Raw genomic sequence first — 18718 nt, forward strand, 5'->3', positions numbered from 1 at the left:
ACTCAGTTCTCTTTGCTAGAGCCTCTACCAGACGAGGACTTCTTCTCAGTTCGCTGAGACTCGTTGAACAAAGGTGCCGCGCAGACTACTTCGCACTCATATGTGGCGCCTTTCAACCAGCCTCGATGCGATACCGATAATACAACAGCCACCCCCTTCCTCCGTCCCGACCCTCCTCAGACTACACCAGTATGTCTTCAATCGACGTTCCCGTTGTCGGGCTGTACAGGCCTATCCTAGAGACATACATCCAGCAGCTTAGCTCCTCGCGCGAAGAAAGTGACTGCGACGCTCCAATCCTGGAATCAGACTGCGCCGAACTTCTTAGCGAACTGCGTTCAATTCGCACTCAGCAAGAAGACTCCGCCAGCCCACAACTACACAATGCTGCATTGGAAACGGTCTTCCGCGATCTATTCATCGACGTCATAGCGAAGATAGACATCTCGGAGCCCGCGTTTTCCCAAATCTGGACCATGTTAGATATCACTACCATACTCTCAGACAACGAACTGTGCGATGCTGGCCTGGGTTTTTGGCTGGTTGAAGAGCTTCTCGACAGTCAAACAATCGATGGTTGTCGCAAGGTCTTTGACTACCTCGAGTCACGTCGTGAGCGTATCACAGCAAAACATTTCAAACAGAAGAGTTTGGTTATACTACGCTGCTGCAATGAGCTCCTGCGTCGCCTCTCGCGGGCTGAGGATACTGTTTTCTGTGGGCGCGTCTTTATATTCCTATTTCAATCGTTCCCACTGGGCGACAAATCCTCTGTCAACCTCCGCGGGGAATTCCATGTTGAAAATGTCACCACCTTTGACCCTGCGCCGAAGAAATCAGAAGATGCCATTCAACCTATGGAAATAGATACACAATCACCGCCTCAGCAGGGGACAGCTTCTGGCGCGGAGACTCCATCTTCCTCACTACATGAAGCGGATAAGTCTACGGCAAGGAGTACGCCTGTGCCCGCCAAAACGAAGATTGATCCCAAGGAAAAAGATCAGCCACCTCCAGACCTTGACACTCTCTATCCCAAGTTCTGGACACTTCAAACGCTCTTCTCCAGTCCGACGCGACTTTTTGATCCAGCCAACATGGCCACCTTCAAAGATGGTATTTCGAGCACGCTTTCCGTCTTCAGAAGCGTTGCCCATAGTTCCGCCGCGAGCACTGCCTCTACGGAAGTGAAACGCAACCTCAAACGTAAGCGCACATCGGCTGAAACCGATTCTTCTACAACGACTTCTACATTCAACCCGAAATATCTGACAAACCGCGACCTCTTCGACCTCGAAATCCACGATACCGCTTTCCGGCGCCATATCCTCGTCCAAGCCCTCATCTTGCTCGACTTCTTGCTTAGTCTCGCGCCCAGCGCGAAATCCAGGTTTGATGGTCTTACGAATAAGTCGGTCCTGTACTCTTACACCATCACCGAGGAAGATACCAAGTGGGCACAGTCAACACGTGCTTCTATTGTAGCGTATTTGCAGCAAGGGAACGGCAATGAGGGCAAGTTCTACTATCGCATGGTTGACACTGTTCTGTCCAGAGATAAGAACTGGGTGCGTTGGAAGGCAGAGAATTGTCCGCCGATCTCAAGGGATAGTGTCACCCCCCAGGCATACCTGGAGGCGAAGCAGACACTGACGAAAATTGCAAACAACGCGAAAGCCGCATTGCCGAACCCGCCAGGCGCAAGAGATCTCACTTTTCTGTCCAGGGTAGAGCCCCTGGAAGCTTTGAAGCGTCCCTCGCAGCGGCACAAAGTCCCAACGCTGGAAGAGTACTACAAGGAAATAGAGCGGGACGATCTGGATCTAGACTTCGCCGTGACGGACGAGGAGAAGAACGAACTCGAAGAGCGGAAAGCCGGTAAAGTTTGGCGAGCACTGAGGGCGAGCAAGAATCGTTTCGTCATGTGCGAGAAGGTGCAATACGGAGGGGATCTCAAGGCTCTGGTCGAGGACGACAAATTGGAGATGGAGGGCGAGGAAGAGAAGCCCACCGACGGTGAAGTGGAAGTCAAGGAAGAATCCACCGAGGACAAGACTGACGTACGAGAAGAGTCTCGCGGCGACGATGAGGAAGGCAATGGTGAGCAGGGCAAAGTGGCACAAGCCGGAGAGGGCGCAGATGACGGAGGCGATGCTCAAGAACCCAGCAATGCAGACGACGCCGGACAGAGAGACAAGGTAGATGAAGATGTAGGACCGTCGATAGAGACGGTTCAGGCAGCGGAATCTCCTCTTGGGGAGGATACGGAGATGAAGGATCCGGAGGAGAATGAGGAGCAAGATACAGGGCGAGATGCTGGAGAAACTAATCCAGATAGCGCTGTTCGGTCCTAGTCGTGACAATTGTCCTCGAGTCTGAATAATAACAATATCTTTTGCACGTGCCTAGGGCATTTCTCAACCTTGCTTCTCTGAAGTTGAAAACCCATCATGAATTTACACCGGTACAGTACGTAGTATGTAGAGAGTACAATCCCTGTTTGGTGCTGCTGACGACGAATCCGATAGATGAGTCATGGCTTGCCCATCGATGATCCCTTTGGTATTGTCCCAAAAACTTGCTTGCTTGCTTGGTTGTGATAAAGGATAAACACATTTCATGAAAATTCATTTCCAAAAAACTGACACCACCGAACCCTGCAGCTGGTGTCTGCACATTCGGAGTCAAACATGGGCAATCCCGCGTTCGGCGACGGCCGCGCCCAGAAGTGTCCCTCCAGTTTGACTTTCTCTTCAAGTTCGAGACATCTCCGTATAAAAAATTCTCCTCTCCTTTTTCCCGTGAGATCTTGTTTCCCTCCGGTTCAGGGAAAATAAAGGGGACAAAGTCCTACCTCATCTTGCCGTGTACATCGCGCGTCCAACTCTCCCCTACGTCGATCTGGTTCTCTTTCCCCGTCGCACCGGCAAAGTTTGCCATGCTGCCGAACCCTTGGTAAGGGGTGGTGGTCGGGCGGAGGCAGTCGTACCACTTGCCCTTGGGGTAACAGACTGACGAGACGTGGCGAGGAGGAGGATGAGAAGACGACTCGGAGTGCAACGACGCCGACGACGTGGATGAAGTCCTCGAACAAGACATTGTGTAGGTATGGACAGTAGGGAGAGGAAGGTCTCCGCTTGACGATGTTTTTTTCAGGTCGTCGAGGGGGTGTGTGTACTGTGTATACCGTGTCACTCTGTTATTGTGACCCTGTGACTATTTCAAGTACTGAGCACTGTAAAGATCTAATGGGGATCAATTGCTTGGTAGTAGATCAAATGCTTGTTTACCTCCAGCCTACCCCGGACTCCATGAAAAAGGGGCCATTTTATATCCCGTATGTACGGGGTATGAAAAAATGTGTTGGTATGTAAAGGGTGCGTCAGTGAGAAGTTTTTTCATGGTCATTCAGACATCGCTTCGCCTCAGTCAAGAACGAGAGCTGAAAAGGGCATTGGATGCCGGCACGAACATCAAATCTGTGGCTGGTCATGCAAATCTGAAAAATTTTCAGGAACAGCTCGTGGCATTGGATGTTGATGGAGACTATGTGTCAAAGGAACAGGAAACTTGAAGTAGGAATTACGTAGGAGGAATTCAGGCAAGTCAGGGCGAAAGAAGAGTCTAGAGGCTGCGTTCAATAGCCGTTACTAGGACAAGAATTTGCGGAGAAGGGAAGAGCGATTCTCCGGGGGAGGCTCGCTTGGCCCAACCCGTTGTCATTATTGTTGGGCCCCAAGACCATGAAAAAGAGATGGGAGAGAAATCCCGGTGGGTTGGCTTCACAGGGAAGAAATCTCTGCTTCTCGCACGCCTCAACAGCGACTAACTACTCCATATCCTTCCCATCTTGTTGGCGAATGGCCTGTCACCCGCGCCAAATCATCAAAAGGCCCCTGGAGCACTGCGGGGTAAGGCTAGGCTAGTACGGGAAGGAGCACAAAAAGAGAGTCCAGGAGATGGTTGTGGCCAAGTTCATGGATCAAAGAAAGATGTAGCTGGTGTCTTACCGAGGCACAACAGTAGGGTTTGGAGAGGTGTCAAAGAAACTTCTGCCAGTGGAACAAAGCTGAAATTATTTTCGGGGAGCAACGTGTGACATGATGTGTTCTCGAGACACTTGACAATGGCCAGGTGAAAAGACCCATCGAAACGGGATGTGGGAAACATGGTGACAGGCCGATTGTGGTTTGTGGTCACTCGTCAGCTCGAAAGCATATGATACCTGGGATATAGCGGAATTGTTGTCCAAAGGGTCAGATTCTGGCGGTTGAACAGACCGTGCATCCTCTGCTTATCAGCATGCTCTTATGTACAGAATCCGGTGCGAGAGCCAGGAGAGAGATAGGGACGGATACTGTATACTACGTAATGGTCGAGTATCCAGTTGCCACCCCCAACGGGACTTGAGGTTGGACCAAGATGGGTGGCGGTGAGTGTGAAAAGGCGGCTTTGTTCGGGTCACAAATTGATTGATTGCTACTCCGCAGTCCGAGTATGGACGGTACAGTATTCGTACCTGTGTTGTGGCGTACAGTATGTCGCAATCAGAGTGGATTATGATTTTAGTCTTGCAGCCTTGGGTTTCAGGCCCGGACCTCCTCTTGTAAAGTGCAAACGAGGCTTAAAGCGAGCCTCGTACTGGTCCCATATCGAGGGCCCATCCTCCGTACTCCGTACATCACAAGAGATAACATTGTCAGGCTGTGTCGGCCTTGACCAAGACGGCGAATCTCCGCAGGCTACTCCGTAGAAAGGGTATGGATCAGGGATGTGGTGAGCTTCGATTCGAGGTCAGGCCGAGTGTAACCACATGGCGAGCTCTGTACGAATATCGACGGCCTCACTCCTCCTCTTCCTCGTATGTTATCTCTCCTCCAGCAGCGCCAATGGCCCCGAAGCTGGCAAGGAGGGGCGCCATCCATGTGGCATTTCGTTGCGATTGGCCTCTGACAAGGCCCAAAGCAGACCGGCGGAGGCAGGACTGACTTCTGCGGTGGGTAGCGAGATGGAGGATCCGTTAGCCCTGGCTCGTCGGTCAATTAGCGGTCGTGCCCAAAGCCTTGTTGCTTTAGGCTGCCCCCCATGACCATGCGTACAGCCTCGGCAGATCACCAGCTGCTGGGATTGGAGCATTTGTCGTCCTGGCCTTGCCACCTTTTCAATGCTATCCGGTCGTGCGTCAGACGAGGTGATAAGGCTTGCTGGTCGACGAGGGAGGATTAGTGTGTGTGCGACTTTGTTCTGCCAGCGAAGTCTATGGAGTGGACGATTGAAGCTGCACTCACCAAGGGTTTCGAGGACTCGGACAGTAGGTGTTTGGGTTAGTCAACCATACCGAGTCTAATGGAGGGGACTGATCAGTCGAGGCACGCATGCACCGTAGAGGAGACGGAGTATGCGAGAGATAACAAAAGCTGTTGCGTGCTTCTGAGAACAGGCGGGCAAGGTTACCTACCAGTCAACGCTTAGTCTCGACGCTCTATCCAGTCAAACCCTGGTTTCCTTGACAGCTTTGAAGCCTGAAAACCCCATTGTATGTTGTATGTACGGATACGAGTACTCGTATTGTAACAGCCTGACCCCATCATCTCCTTCCCACTCTTTTTCCTTGTCCTTCGCTGGCCATTTCTTTCCCGCAGCCTTACAGGCTAAAAGCCTTGTCCCAACTTACCACACGTTGGAGCATCCCCTCATTCACCTTTCCTTTCGCTCTTTTCTTCCTTCTCTCGTGTCTTCCCCCTCCTTGTCTTCATTCTCGTTCCCTCCCTTGGTGGACGAGCCATCCTGCAGTGATTCACATTGCTCGCATTGCTGGCGACAGCGCGCAGGCCCAGCCCTTAGTTCACGTGTTTTTCTTCACAGCCTTCCGCCAGCAGGTGTTATTCACCCCGACTTCACCAAACGCTCGCCTTGGCGATTCTCGTCGCGCGGCCTTGCGATAACCTGTCCTCGCAACACTCCATCACCAAGCTCTTTTCTCTTTTTCGCCATCGCATCCTCACTAGACATTATCCATCAAATTGTCGCGACAGCGGATTTTTTTTTGAAAAATGTCTTTGTCTCTCTGAGAGCGACCGGCAAGCCAGCTCTGTACAAAAGCCTCGTCACGCTCTGTCGCCCGCCGCGTAGAGCCTCGCTTTCGGACAAGTCCGAGTCTTACCCGCCACCAATTTAATTCACAGCTTACCAGCCTCCATGATGGCCACTGAAGCAAGCATCAACATCACGCCCGCATCTCTGCGTGGCAGCCCTTCAGACCGCATCATCAAACCACGACCCCGCAAAGACTCACTGCAGTCCATTTCGGGTTCCGACACTCATCCAGGTCGAGTCGTCAAGCCTCGAGCTCGAAAATCTCCCGGCTCTGGTGCAAAACGCTCTGAACCTGCTAAGCGCAAATTCATCTGTTCTTTCTCTCACTACGGCTGCGATGTTGCCTTGAGCTCCAAGAATGAGTGGAAACGCCATGTGTCGATCCAGCATCTCCAGTTGGGCTTCTACCGCTGTGACGTTGGTTCGTGCAATCCTGACCTGAACTCCAATGTGCCGGGTCACAAGAGAGTCTACAATGACTTCAATCGCAAGGATCTCTTCACTCAACATCATCGTCGTATGCACAAGCCTGAGTCGGGTCCAGGTTCAGCTAATTTCCCTCCCAACGGTGGAGACCCCAAGGATTGGAGAGCTTTCGAAGACAGCCTCGAAGAGGTTAGAAGCCGTTGCTGGATGGAGAAGCGAAAGCCTCCTCAACGCAGCACCTGCGGTTTCTGCGGCAGAGTCTTTGAAGGCGAGGGCAGCTGGAATGAGCGCATGGAACATGTTGGAGGTCATTTCTCCCGCGACATTGTCGAAGCCAAGGAGGAGAGAGAAGACGAAGATCTGACGAACTGGGCTCTGGCTGAGAACATTATCAAAGATGCCGGAAACGGTCGTCATGTTCTGGTCGATCAACCACCGACTGCCGCCGAACGTCCTTACCTGAGCAGAGACCGAGACGTGAACATGACTGATGCTCCAAGTTCAGACGGCTTTTCTCGCGATCCTGCAGAATCGCCCTCTTTGAGTGCCTCATCTCGACGGCCAGAGTCAGAGCGAGGCGACTATTATCCTGCCTTGGAGAGCCCCCGTGAGTCACGTCGCCTGAGTAATGCCTTGCCCAGCACCAATGGTACTCCGCGCGCTCCATCTGTGCCTCTGCTACAAACCACTCCTGGAAGTCAATCTGCCGTTCCCACCGACCCAGCTCTCACGGCCCTTGGCTCGCCTACATCTACGTCCGGTCAATTGCAACCACCCCCCACGCCACCTGATCGGAAGGCAGGATACAATCTTGCCCCACCACCTCTCAAAGGACCCAAGTCAGACGGCGAATCCAGCAGTGGTGATAGACTAGAAGATCTCATCAACCAGTTGATCAAGCCCAAGGGACCCAAGACTCATCGTCGCCTCACTTGGAAATGCGTAAGTTCGAATTGTCAGAAGTCAAAACAAAGACAGAGACTAACAAAACGGTCTAGGATTGTGCTGTCGAGATGTCGGTTGATCTTGAAGAAGCAGACCAACAAACCATCAAGAACCTTCAAGAGATTAGCATTGTCTGCAGCAAGACAGCAAACCCATATCTCAAAGCTTCCAAGCAAGGGAAGTACCAGGTCATCGGATGTGATGAGCTTGCTAGCTACATCTGGAAGAACACCAAACAGCCCATCGACCAGCACAACAAACCGGCCGCTGAAGTACCCGCTACCTGATGCTGCGGACACTTCCACCATTTGGATGACCAAATTTCACTAGCGATTCGACGATGGCCTTGTGTGCTTGCTTTTGGGGAGAGGTTCGATTTCATTGATTCAATGAAGGGCTAAGAATGTCGACTAGTTGGGGATCATACGTTCTAGAAAGTTTTATGGCAGTGAACAGGCGCGAGCCATCAGAGGGGCTAGCTGTGGTATCAATGCAACATTGCTTGCCCAATAAATTGTGCATGAATAGGAAACAAGTTCGGAAAAGAATTGGCTCGGAAGCGTTGATATGAAATACACAGTCTTCGACGAGAGAGCTATGGTGGTGACGGAGCCTGCTGTCTCTTTTCTATGCTTTTTTTGTACCAAGCGATAAAATATTCTCAGGTAGTGAGTTCCACGGTACAAACGCGAATGATCAAGATCTGCTGAGGCTGGCTTCATGAGTCGGCAACAGATTTGCAGTATTGACTGGACTTGTGGATTTTTGCTTGGGCACAACGTGTGCATATAAATATCCACGCTGCCCCTGCGCCCCTGAATTGCCTGCAAACAACTTGAGCTAGTACAGTCGGTGCCTGAAGTATGCACAGAGTATTGAATGTTCACTTAGACTTCAGTGGCACGATATTTTCCACGTGGTGTGGTCGTTTTGTTCACAATGTTCGGCTACAATTTATAGGGGCGGCTTCTATGGGGGACGGGCCATCGCACTCGAAACACCACCATCATTAAAACCTCCCCAGTGCACAGTCACTGCAAGTCAGAAAGACTCGCTAGGTAGGTGTCGTACCGGGTATGAGTAGGTACCTTGGCTGGAAGCTCGTCCGTACTGAGTGGTGCGATATAAATCCACCGGCCACCATAATGGAATTCTGCCTTGGTTCTCGGGCTTTCTCAGCCAAACACTCGGCCACGTTCTCCTCGTCTACAACCACGTCGATTCTTTTCTTGAGATGTCAACATTCTCCACGCAAGATGATGGCTCTCACCAGTTCGTCCGGGCCTTCACAAGAGCGCCTTATAATGAACAGTATGCAGTATGCAAAGTCTTCGCAGAACCCTCGTCTGAACAATGGCTTGAGGTGAGGGTTTTTTCAGCTGTTCGTTCTGACTCTCTCTCAACCATTTCCATCGACCTCGACCCTAGATTCAAAGAGGTATACCCCATATTGGACCAGCCGATCGTTCCAAGTGGCCATGTCTAGCCAGTCAGCATTCTATGAGACCGAGGACTGGCCACTACAACCTTCCCCTCGACACAGCAGCAGATCTCTCAGTCTCTCTTCAGAAGCTGCCAGTATACACTTTTCCAATTTCCCACTACCGCCGACACCTTCGACGTCTCGCCCTCCCAGTGATACAAGTAGAGTCTCTTCCGGCACTTCAACGATTCACACCATTCACGTCCCGCTCTCCAAAGCGTTCATCATGTATGTGGATTATTACGATGGATCTATCTGATGCCTCCGAGCGAGAATGTCTGACTGACGTGGGACCGTCCGATCCTGTAGCTCCTTTTGCAAGGGCAGCAAACTTTTCAAGTTGAGATATTCGCAGATCGAGCTGGAAAAGAATATCGCTGGCTCAGTCAAACGTATCTTGCTGAGCGACTCTTGCGCCACGCACAGCACACTCGTTCACTCTTGTCAGTAGCAGCATCAGAATGTGTCGAAGTACTGAGTTTCTGATCATCCCAGTTTCCGACGCAAGAGCACCTATACCACACCTTGAACAGCCCGTCACGTCGACGTCGAGCCACGTCTCTCGGATCTCGTTCCTGGAAGAGCAGACACTTCAAAGCGGACCGACGTTATTTCAAGCAGAACCTCAGTACACTTTTGATTCCTGGGAAGGTAGGTATCGACGGCTTTTGAAGGAGTCCTGTGGTACCCTCCCGCGGCCAACCAACGCTAACGATGCGCTCTGTAGATTGTGTGAATTTCCAAGAAGCCATCCTTGGTCAAACGATAGTGTTCACGGCTGGGATCGCAGAGGCCAAGTCTAAAGGGCGAGGAGAAGAATGCATCAGCCAAAATTTACGCATATTGCGAGGGCGTAATGGGCGACAAATTATCCTTTTCTTTGCCAATTCTCAAAGGAGAGAGAGGAAGAAGTACATCACCATCCCCCGTAAGTATATAGCACCGCGCTGAGCAATGTCCGTCCACGGCTACTACATGGAACAATTATACGATGCTACAGAGGCTGATGGCTGAAAAGTTGACTGCATCGATCGTATCGAACAGACCAAAAGGTCCGGGCGACCTCTCTCGCTTTCGTTACGACCCAATTTTGAGCTCCTTACTCAACTGAAATCACTGCAGATATTGTTTCTTGACGAGAACGGTATGGCTGTCGAAGGCGCTCACCGGGCGAAAGTGAATACATGACTGACTGCAACATCAGACCAAAAACGATTCTTCGGCCTCCTTTGTCACGGTGTAGGATATCAAGCATAGAAGGGGGCATTGACACATTGGTTTAATAGAGGATACTGTATGAGCGTACGAGCGATGTTTAAGATACCCAGCGGAAACACTCTGTGCTTGTCTCGTATTGCGACAAGTACTGGAGGCGGATGATTATGAATTGGATGGGAATATTGGGAAGCACCATTTTGTACGGCTTGCCGGAGAGTCGTAGCCTAGATGCTTCATCCCACACTAGATACAAACTGCACTAGACATTGCGACGGGATGCACGGATATGACCTGGACATTCCCGAGGATATTTCAGGTAAAAGGAGTTGTTGTGGGTGCAGGGGGATTTTCTGTGACAAGGGCAATTGATGCCTCGAAGTTGCACGTGGGAGGCTCTGAAGTCACTGACTGGCTCAAAAAACGCAGACTAATAAATGATTTCGTGATGGCACACTCCACGCACTTTATTCGCTTCTTCAAGGCCCCCTCTCTCGGGACCTTTGCCTTTGCCAGTTCTCTCTGGACGCATGTGAGCCTCACCATCAAGCACGACGAGGCCTTTTCTCTTCGCTTCTGGCTACGTGATGCTAACCGAACGCCTGGTGGAGGGTCGGCACTTTCCACGCCCGTCCCATGTCTCCCTGGCAAATATCTAGAGTACAGTATCACACCGATGGCTTGGACTAACATGCCTTTGGGTCCCCCTTATAGATCCAGAGCCCTGCATGGTCTGATTCTGGCGCCCCTCGACCCCCGGCGTTCATCAGCAGAAGAAATCTTAGGGCTCAACGCTATTCAAACCCAGCCTCTCTCTCTCCTTCCGATGCGTTTTATTAACGGCAGCTTGAACGTCGCCTCTTCTTGAACCTGGCTCGCCATTCAGCAACTACAGACTTTCGCACAAAACCCCTTCGCGGCGCTTGTTGACCGTCTGTGCAAAGACTCTTTCCGTCATGGATCGCTGATCACCCCAGACCCCCTCGATTTTGGCCCCAACTATACTTCCTCTGCACAACTGACATTTGATGATGGGACGATGGCGAGGACGTCTCTACGCTACCGACAGAGCGCGAGATTTTGATCATGAGCGTGTGAGTTGATGCCATCGCTCGGATTCTACCTCTGGACACTCTGCTGATGAAAATCCCCTCGCATAGGATCGACACGTTCGGGTTCGACAAATCTACGAGACCATCGACCGACAAGGCTTCCAGTGGGTAGTTGTTCTCGTTGCAGGAGTGGGATTTCTGCTCGATGGATTCTCAGTATGCAACGGACTTTCCTTTCCGGCTTGGTCCCCCATCTGTCCTTGTGGCTCACCTCTGCCCAGTTGTTCGCCGGCAATGTCGCCCTTCCTATGATTGCGTATGTCTACTGGCACGACGAGGTCTCGTCCTTTCGGTTGACATGCATCAACATCGCCACGCTTGCTGGGACCTTACTTGGTCAAGTCGCCTTCGGATATCTAGGGGACAGAAATGGACGAAAGAAGATGTATGGTATCGAACTGGTACTCCTGATCGGGTCCACTTTGGGAGTTGTCATGAGCTCGAGAGGGTACAACGGGAGCATGAGCATCTACTCTTGGTTGATATGGTGGAGGGTCATGGTTGGGATCGGTGTGGGAGCAGATTATCCTCTCAGCGCCGTCATTACAGCAGAGTCAGTACCACATTCCTGGACCGTTCGATTGTCCTCTCGGATATCAGGCGGTCGTGCTGACTCGTTCTAGGTTTGCTCCCACGAGACACCGGGCACGTATGATGGCCACCGTCTTCTTCATGCAACCTCTAGGTCAGATTGCCGGCAACCTCATCTCTCTCATCGTCGTCGTCATCTCCAGGAGCTCCAACGCCGAGGACACCGCACGCAGTGTCGATCAGATGTGGCGGTGGATCATCGGTCTCGGTGTGGTTCCTGGCGTGGTTGCCTTGCTGTTTCGATTCGCCATCCCTGAAACTCCCCGGTTTCTCCTCGACATCGAAGATGACCCGGTCAAGGCCGAGTTCGACGCGACGCAGCTGTTTGGCGAGACGACCTTGGACAACGAGATGGAATCGAACAACGCGTGGTGTGACTCGATCGAGGGATCGAACTTGTCGTCGCACCGCTCCGTCGACGAGCGGCACTACGAAGGGGCGGCACCGTCGTGGACCGTCGCACAGGCCCCTCGGACCACGCTCAACTCTTCGTGGCACCTGTCCAAGGCCGACATCAAGCAGTACTTCTGGGTCGAGGGCAACTGGAAGACCCTGGCCGCCACCGCCATGTGTTGGCTCCTCCTCGACTTTGGGTACTACGGCATAGGGCTGTCGAGCCCTCAGTTCCTGGCCAAGATCTGGGGTTCCTTGGACATCGGCGGACCCAGGCCGACCTGGCAGACCAAGGACAGTCCCGACGCCGACATTTACGACATGTTCCTGGACGGCTCGGTGCACGCCTTGGTGATTCTCAACGTCGGGAGTTTCGTGGGAGGACTGTTGATGATCGCGACCGCCGGTCGTCTGAACCGGGTCAGCCTACAAAAGTATGGGTTCTTGGCCCTGGCGGCACTCTTCATCACCTTGGGTACCATCTTCATCACGATCCACCAAGAAGGGGCTCTGGCCATCACGCTGTATGTCATTGGGCAAATCGCCTTTAATTTTGGTAAGTTTTTGGACCTTGCTGAGAACATCCATGACGACGCGATTCCTCCTTTCCCGTTTCGTGATTTTCTTGGCTACTTTTGACATGTTTTGGTTCTCACTGTATCTCCTTTTTTTTCCGCCAACACAGGTCCCAACTCGACCACGTACATCATCCCCGCCGAGCTGTTCCCGACGAGGTACCGAGCCACTTGCCACGGCATCAGCGCCGCCTCGGGGAAACTGGGTTCGATCTTGGTCCAGGTCTTTTCGGCCTATTACAAGTTCGGCTCGACGTCCCCCGGGGACGACCAGACGAAAAGGTACGGCACCATCCTGGTCATCTTCAGCGTCTGCATGTTCCTGGGAGCCATCGTCACGCACTTTTGGATCCCCGACGTGCAGGAGAAGGCGGCCAGGGGTTCGGTGTGGGCCGGCGAGGCCAAACCCCTCGAGGACTTGGCCCTGGGCAGGTGCGGCGCGAGGAGCATGTCGGTGGTCCGGTCCCAACCGTTGAGGGATCTGGGACTTTGAAAGGAAACATGCAAGCAAACGATCTTTGGAAAACGTGTGTGGATTTTCAAGTCGGGATTCTTGTTCCGGAGACGCACTATCGGCGACATGACAGGGATCTCGGATACTGTACCTCCATATCTAGGTAGGTATTGAACTGTATATATATAGACGGAATCTGATAGAACCAATTCCACAATCAATGTCATAGTACTGCCATTAATGTACACGTCTGCTGGTATATACGGTCCCGAGTGTGTCTAGATTTGCGAACTATTGATAAACACTGACGGGGAAAATGCCTTTGTTTTGTAACCCGGTATATACCTAGGTCAGGTAAATTACCTAGTTATTATTGTTTTCTCTTCATGTGGTGAGAGAATTCAATATACCTAGGTACCTAAAATGCCTGGCCGTCATGTACTATACATACCTACCTGGGGTAGGTAACTGCTCATAAATGTAAATGTAACTGTGCCCGACTTTTTTTCCTTACCCAAACTCATAGCTTGGCAATCCCATGGCATTACTTGACTCGAAATACAGACATGGCTTTTTTTTGAAAGGTTGTAGGCTTCGGACCTGAAATTTTAGAGAGGTCTTCGCTTTCTCTGGTCTTTCTTTCTGGCCTTTCAGCCTTGAAGATCGTTCGAGATCCCGCCGACAGTGACCGTCTTGATGGTCAAGTACTCGTCGATGCCATACTTGGATCCCTCGCGCCCGAACCCACTTTCCTTGACACCGCCAAACGGACTGGCCGGGTCGGAGATCAGGCCGGTGTTGACGCCAATCATGCCGACCTCTAGGTGTTCGGCGATCCTGTACACCCGTCCAATGTCCCCTGAGTAGAAGTAACCCGCAAGGCCGACCTCGGACTTGTTCGCGGACTCCATAACCTCCTTCTCCGTCTCGAAGGGGAAGAGACCAGCCACAGGACCGAACGTCTCTTCCGTGGCAATCTTCATCTCGCTCGTCACACCCGTAAGAACAGTAGGAGCATAAAAGTTGGAACCCAGGTCTGGAAGTTTCTGGCCACCGATAAGAACCTTGGCTCCCTTGCTTTGTGCATCTTGCACGTGCTGCTCGACCTTGCTCACTGCGCGATCGTGGATGACAGGACCGTGGGTGACGCCGTCGTCGAAACCGTAGCCGACCTTGAAGTCTTTGACCTTAGCCGCAAACTTCTCGGCGAACTTGTCATAGATGCCTTTTTGCACGTAGATTCTGTTGGCACAAACGCAAGTCTGGCCAGAGCTGCGGAATTTACAGGCAATTGCGCCAGCAACCGCAGCATCGAGATCAGGGCAGTCGTCGAACACGATAAATGGAGAGTTGCCGCCCAGTTCGAACGAGAGTTTCTTGACGGTTCCAGCAGCTTGCTTCATAAGCAATTTACCAACACCCGTAGAGCCGGTGAAGGAGACCTTTTTGATTCTCGAGTCGGTCGTCAGCAATTCACCAATCTCAGCGGTGTTCTTCATGGCAGTCACAATGTTGACGACACCAGGAGGAATTCCTGCACGGCGAGACAGTTCTGCGAGCGCGTTGGCCGTAAAGGGCGTTTCGCCTGGCGACTTCGCGACGACTGTGCAGCCCGCGGCCAGAGCAGGACCGATCTTGCGGGTGATCATAGCCGCAGGGAAGTTCCAGGGGGTGATGAGACCGCACACACCGACTGGCTGCTTGATGGTCATGACTCTGTTTCCTGGTACTGAAGCAGGGATAGTATCGCCGTACATACGGGGGGCCTCTTCGCTGAACCATTGGAAGAAGTTTGCGGCATACGCGACCTCTCCTTTGGCATCAGCAAGAGGCTTTCCATTCTCCCATGTAATGAGCGTGGCCAAGTCTTCTGCGTTCTCCTGCATCAGGTTATACCAGTTACGTAGCATGGTGGCTCTCTCGCGGGGCAACGTCTTGCGGAATGACTTGAAAGCCTCCGCAGCTGCTGTTATGGCCTTGTCGACATCTTCCTTGTTCATCTCAGCGCATGATGCGATCTTTTTCCCGGAACCAGGATCGTGGACGTCGAAGGTTTGCGAAGTACTGGAGTCAACGAATTTTCCGTTGACATAGGCCTGAGAGATGAGGAGGGAGGGGTCTTTGAGTTTGGGCACAGAAGACATCCTAGCGACTGAAGATATACGATAGGTAGGTTGAGCTGTCCTTAGGAGAGATTGAGGAACGCGAGGACGAGAGGACGACAGGAGAGTGCGAATATATGAGGACGCTGGTGATGCCATTGTGGAAGAAGTAGGAAATGGCGCTGAAGGTGGGGGGAAGTTACAGGGTTGCAAGGGAAAAGAGCGGGAGAGGGACCCAGGATATGGGTACTCGTACTAGCTCTCAGACGTATCTCATGGCATATGAACCAGCATATCAAATAGAGACAAAAGATGATTCTCGTATCAAGGAATCAGTCAGTGAGGAAGAAGAGAACCGTCGTTGCCAAGGCACGGAGTATGGTTCAACTGCTCGGGCAGGACTCCGACTGATGACGCTCGACTCACTTGCCGTGAAGGGCGGAATTTAGACATGACGCCAAAGCCACCACCGGGGCAGAACCCCGAATCTACTGTATAGGTAACTGAACCACGAGTATCTACCTAAGATGCCTACTGGCTTCGACTTTTCGAGCTACTCAATTACAGAGCCACTCAAATGGCATTGCTTGAAGTGGTTGATACATCCAAAGCGGCTCGGAATGCTGCTGAGAAATCGAGGTTAGTAATGTGGTCAATATGGTTTCGTATAAGCTCCTCAAGCTGCTTACTGTAAACAGGCTGGACAGTCCTTTGGTCGATTCCGCCTCTCTGCACCTGTAACTACCAGCTCAGTTCCAATGACTGAACAGCAGGCAGGTCAATCTGAGTTGAATGGTCTCTCTTCTCTGTCACGCTATGCAATAGAACCCGCTGGCACATGCTATGTACTACTCATTTTAGATCCATGACGCCATAGCCGGTGGCTGTCATCACTGTGTAAATGTTTTCCATGAAAGATGCAACATCTATTGGGTTTTGTTTAAAGACGTGCCAATTCTGACTTGGATAGCTTCCTCCTAGGTGGACCGCGTCGACTTCCATCGTTGCAATCAATACCACTGGCTAGGGCAGTCTGGGGCAATAGTCTCCATCTTCTCCTCACCTCTGGCGATGCTTTGCCCTCGAAGCAATCCACGACATAGCGACCGAGAACAGGCAGAAATTTGAAAGCACTATCCTCGTTAGTAGGTTGATCCAGAAGGGTTAACCGTCACTTACTGTCCAGCTCCTCCGGCAGCAACGAAAAGTCCCTTAATCCCAGGATAGTTGTCCACGAGGAAATCTCCCTTAGGAGTGTCGGAATACCAGCACAGTCGCCGCCTTGCGAAAGGTCGATCCGCAAATTGCGGCAAAATGTACCGCAGCCCTTCCTTCAGAGCAGCGTCTGCCTCGTCCGGGATGAACGAGGAAGCAGCGTTGTTGGATAGGAGGTTGGGAGCAGAAATGACGTGCTTCACCAATGGAAGCTGTACATCTATTTCAAAGCCATGACTATGGCGCGCCACCTTCAATAAGTGTGTTTCTGGTGTTGGTGGGAATATGAAGACTCCTGATGTAAGGTTGATCACCACCGGCATCGCTTCCAGTGTCTTTGCTTCTTCAGCAGTCAGTTGTACAAAACCGACTGGTTGACCTGAAGCCGACGTAGCGCTGGTAGCGTTGATCAACCTGTTCGTCCACGCACCAGTGGAAAGGATGACCTTGGAGCAGAAAACTGGCCCGGAAAGCGTATGTACTCCCAGAAGCGTTTCACCGTCCCGGAGGAGTGAGGTGACAGTGCCCCTCTGGCCAAACATGAATGAGACGCCCTTTTCGATGCATCGCTGGTACAGTTCTTTGATCGCGCCTTCGGCATTTGCCCAGCCCCCCGATGGATTGATATAGCCGCTACTGCCTTCCAATCCTCCACGAAGAACGGGAAATTGACGTGCAAGCTCTCGAGATGAATCAAAATCGGTGAAAGACTGCTTCTGCTCCTTCAGGATTTTCCTGCATTGCTGGATGTATGGCTCATTGCAGGCTTCAGAGGCCATCACGAACCCGGTGTTGTGGTAGAATGAATCCCAAGGCTCTGAAGTCCAGCCCTTCATGGCCTCTTGGGCGATCTTTCCGTAGAAAGGATCCGCATAGTCGTACCGTATAACCCGGTTGAAGTCGACGCTGCTCCCATCCGGCACGGGAGGGACCATGCGGTCCAAAACGGTCACCTTTTCATATCCACGGATGGCCAATTCCAGTGCTTGGGTCAACCCGAACAATCCTGCACCAATGATGAGAATGGGTTCGGCTAAAGAATGTGGCGTTTCGCGAACCGTCGACATGATTGCCAACATCAGAAAGCTCAATCCAAATTTTCGTTTGTTTAGGAGACAGGAAAGCAAGTCTTGAAATATATCTTCGCTAGGCGGAGTCTTACCTTATTGGTTCTACAAGCATCAGGAGATCTACCAATGTTGAGCAGGCATCTGAGCTGCCCATGAACAATAGGAAGCCGACAGTCACGAAACAGGGGGATTGCGAGTCTGGGGCACAAGGCTTTACGGTATAGAACCGTCAGATCCCGGTCAGCTGACCGGCCCAATGCCATCTCGACACCCCTGTCGAGAACTAATCGGCTGGATGGCGCTTCCACTTTGCAGGGACGGTCTACACGTTATTGAATACGGACAGACAATCTGCTCTTTCCTAAGGCAATGTAGTGTGAGAACAAACCCAGAACTATTTAAGACGTGCTGGTAGATTTCTAAAATGCGACCAGGTGCATAATTCAGCAGCTCATGCAAGTTGGAAGGCAGGAACCCATATACTTGACCTCTTCCCCGGCTTCAAAACAAGCCAGATATATCTTATTTAGAATCTTGAGGACTATCAAGATAGTAGCGGTCGGTTCAATCCGGCTCGTTATCAATTCCCGCTCAACGTTGGTAGAGACTCCTTCTTGCCGATGTTGACGAGATTCCGGAAAGAGGCAAAGCTGTATAAATACAGTTGCAACAGCCGCGCTGACTCCTGTCTAGCATCAGCTTACACCATCTTTCTACTAGTCCTTCAACAGCATCCAGAATGACGGACATAGAAGACGAGACCAAGGTTACTACTGTTGACGCTGAAATGTCACCCATCAAGAGTAGCATCAAGGCTTCAGAGGTTGATGTCGGCGAATTGATCTCGTACGATGACATTGATCCTGCCCTTGAAGCAAAAATGCACCTGGTCAATAATGTACGGAAGCTCCATGACATTGTGTAGTATGGCACATCCACTCACTTCTCCTTCGGCAGGCTATTAACCAGCTCGGCTTCACCACTTACCACTGGAAACTCTTCTGCTTGAGCGGATTTGGGTCTGGCCTCCTGTCATTTTCG

At 51.7% G+C, this 18718-nt stretch overlaps 6 protein-coding genes across 6 annotated transcripts; 4 read left to right on the plus strand and 2 right to left on the minus strand.

Moving 5' to 3' along the window:
* The first annotated feature begins 10 nt into the window (after positions 1 to 10).
* On the plus strand, positions 11 to 2372 carry PV06_10730 (uncharacterized protein). The gene has a single exon (XM_016412305.1). It carries the CDS (start codon positions 192 to 194, stop codon positions 2352 to 2354), a length of 2163 nt encoding a protein of 720 aa, XP_016257319.1. The 5' UTR covers positions 11 to 191; the 3' UTR covers positions 2355 to 2372.
* A 478-nt stretch (positions 2373 to 2850) lies between these two features.
* On the minus strand, positions 2851 to 3099 carry PV06_10731 (uncharacterized protein; the record flags this gene model as incomplete). The annotated part of the gene is made up of 1 exon (XM_016412306.1): positions 2851 to 3099. The coding sequence occupies one exon, from the start codon at positions 3097 to 3099 to the stop codon at positions 2851 to 2853; it is 249 nt and encodes an 82-aa protein (XP_016257320.1).
* Positions 3100 to 5657: 2558 nt separating this feature from the next.
* Positions 5658 to 8218, plus strand: PV06_10732 (uncharacterized protein). Its single transcript, XM_016412307.1, has 2 exons — positions 5658 to 7464; positions 7521 to 8218. Exons 1-2 carry the CDS (start codon positions 6199 to 6201, stop codon positions 7752 to 7754), a joined length of 1500 nt encoding a protein of 499 aa, XP_016257321.1. The 5' UTR covers positions 5658 to 6198; the 3' UTR covers positions 7755 to 8218.
* Positions 8219 to 8708: 490 nt separating this feature from the next.
* On the plus strand, positions 8709 to 10557 carry PV06_10733 (uncharacterized protein). Its single transcript, XM_016412308.1, has 6 exons — positions 8709 to 9178; positions 9260 to 9393; positions 9446 to 9601; positions 9678 to 9878; positions 9969 to 10094; positions 10155 to 10557. The coding sequence occupies exons 1-6, from the start codon at positions 8946 to 8948 to the stop codon at positions 10205 to 10207; spliced, it is 903 nt and encodes a 300-aa protein (XP_016257322.1). The 5' UTR covers positions 8709 to 8945; the 3' UTR covers positions 10208 to 10557.
* Positions 10558 to 11196: 639 nt separating this feature from the next.
* On the plus strand, positions 11197 to 13475 carry PV06_10734 (uncharacterized protein; the record flags this gene model as incomplete). Its single annotated transcript, XM_016412309.1, has 5 exons — positions 11197 to 11259; positions 11326 to 11433; positions 11499 to 11830; positions 11901 to 12817; positions 12947 to 13475. 5 exons carry the CDS (start codon positions 11197 to 11199, stop codon positions 13327 to 13329), a joined length of 1803 nt encoding a protein of 600 aa, XP_016257323.1. The 3' UTR covers positions 13330 to 13475.
* PV06_10735 (uncharacterized protein) lies at positions 13456 to 15715 on the minus strand. The gene has a single exon (XM_016412310.1). The coding sequence runs from the start codon at positions 15549 to 15551 to the stop codon at positions 13941 to 13943; it is 1611 nt and encodes a 536-aa protein (XP_016257324.1). The 5' UTR covers positions 15552 to 15715; the 3' UTR covers positions 13456 to 13940.
* Between the last annotated feature and the right edge of the window lie 3003 nt (positions 15716 to 18718).

The sequence above is a fragment of the Exophiala oligosperma genome (genome assembly GCF_000835515.1).
Source record: "Exophiala oligosperma strain CBS 72588 unplaced genomic scaffold supercont1.15, whole genome shotgun sequence".
Lineage (NCBI taxonomy): Eukaryota > Fungi > Ascomycota > Eurotiomycetes > Chaetothyriales > Herpotrichiellaceae > Exophiala > Exophiala oligosperma.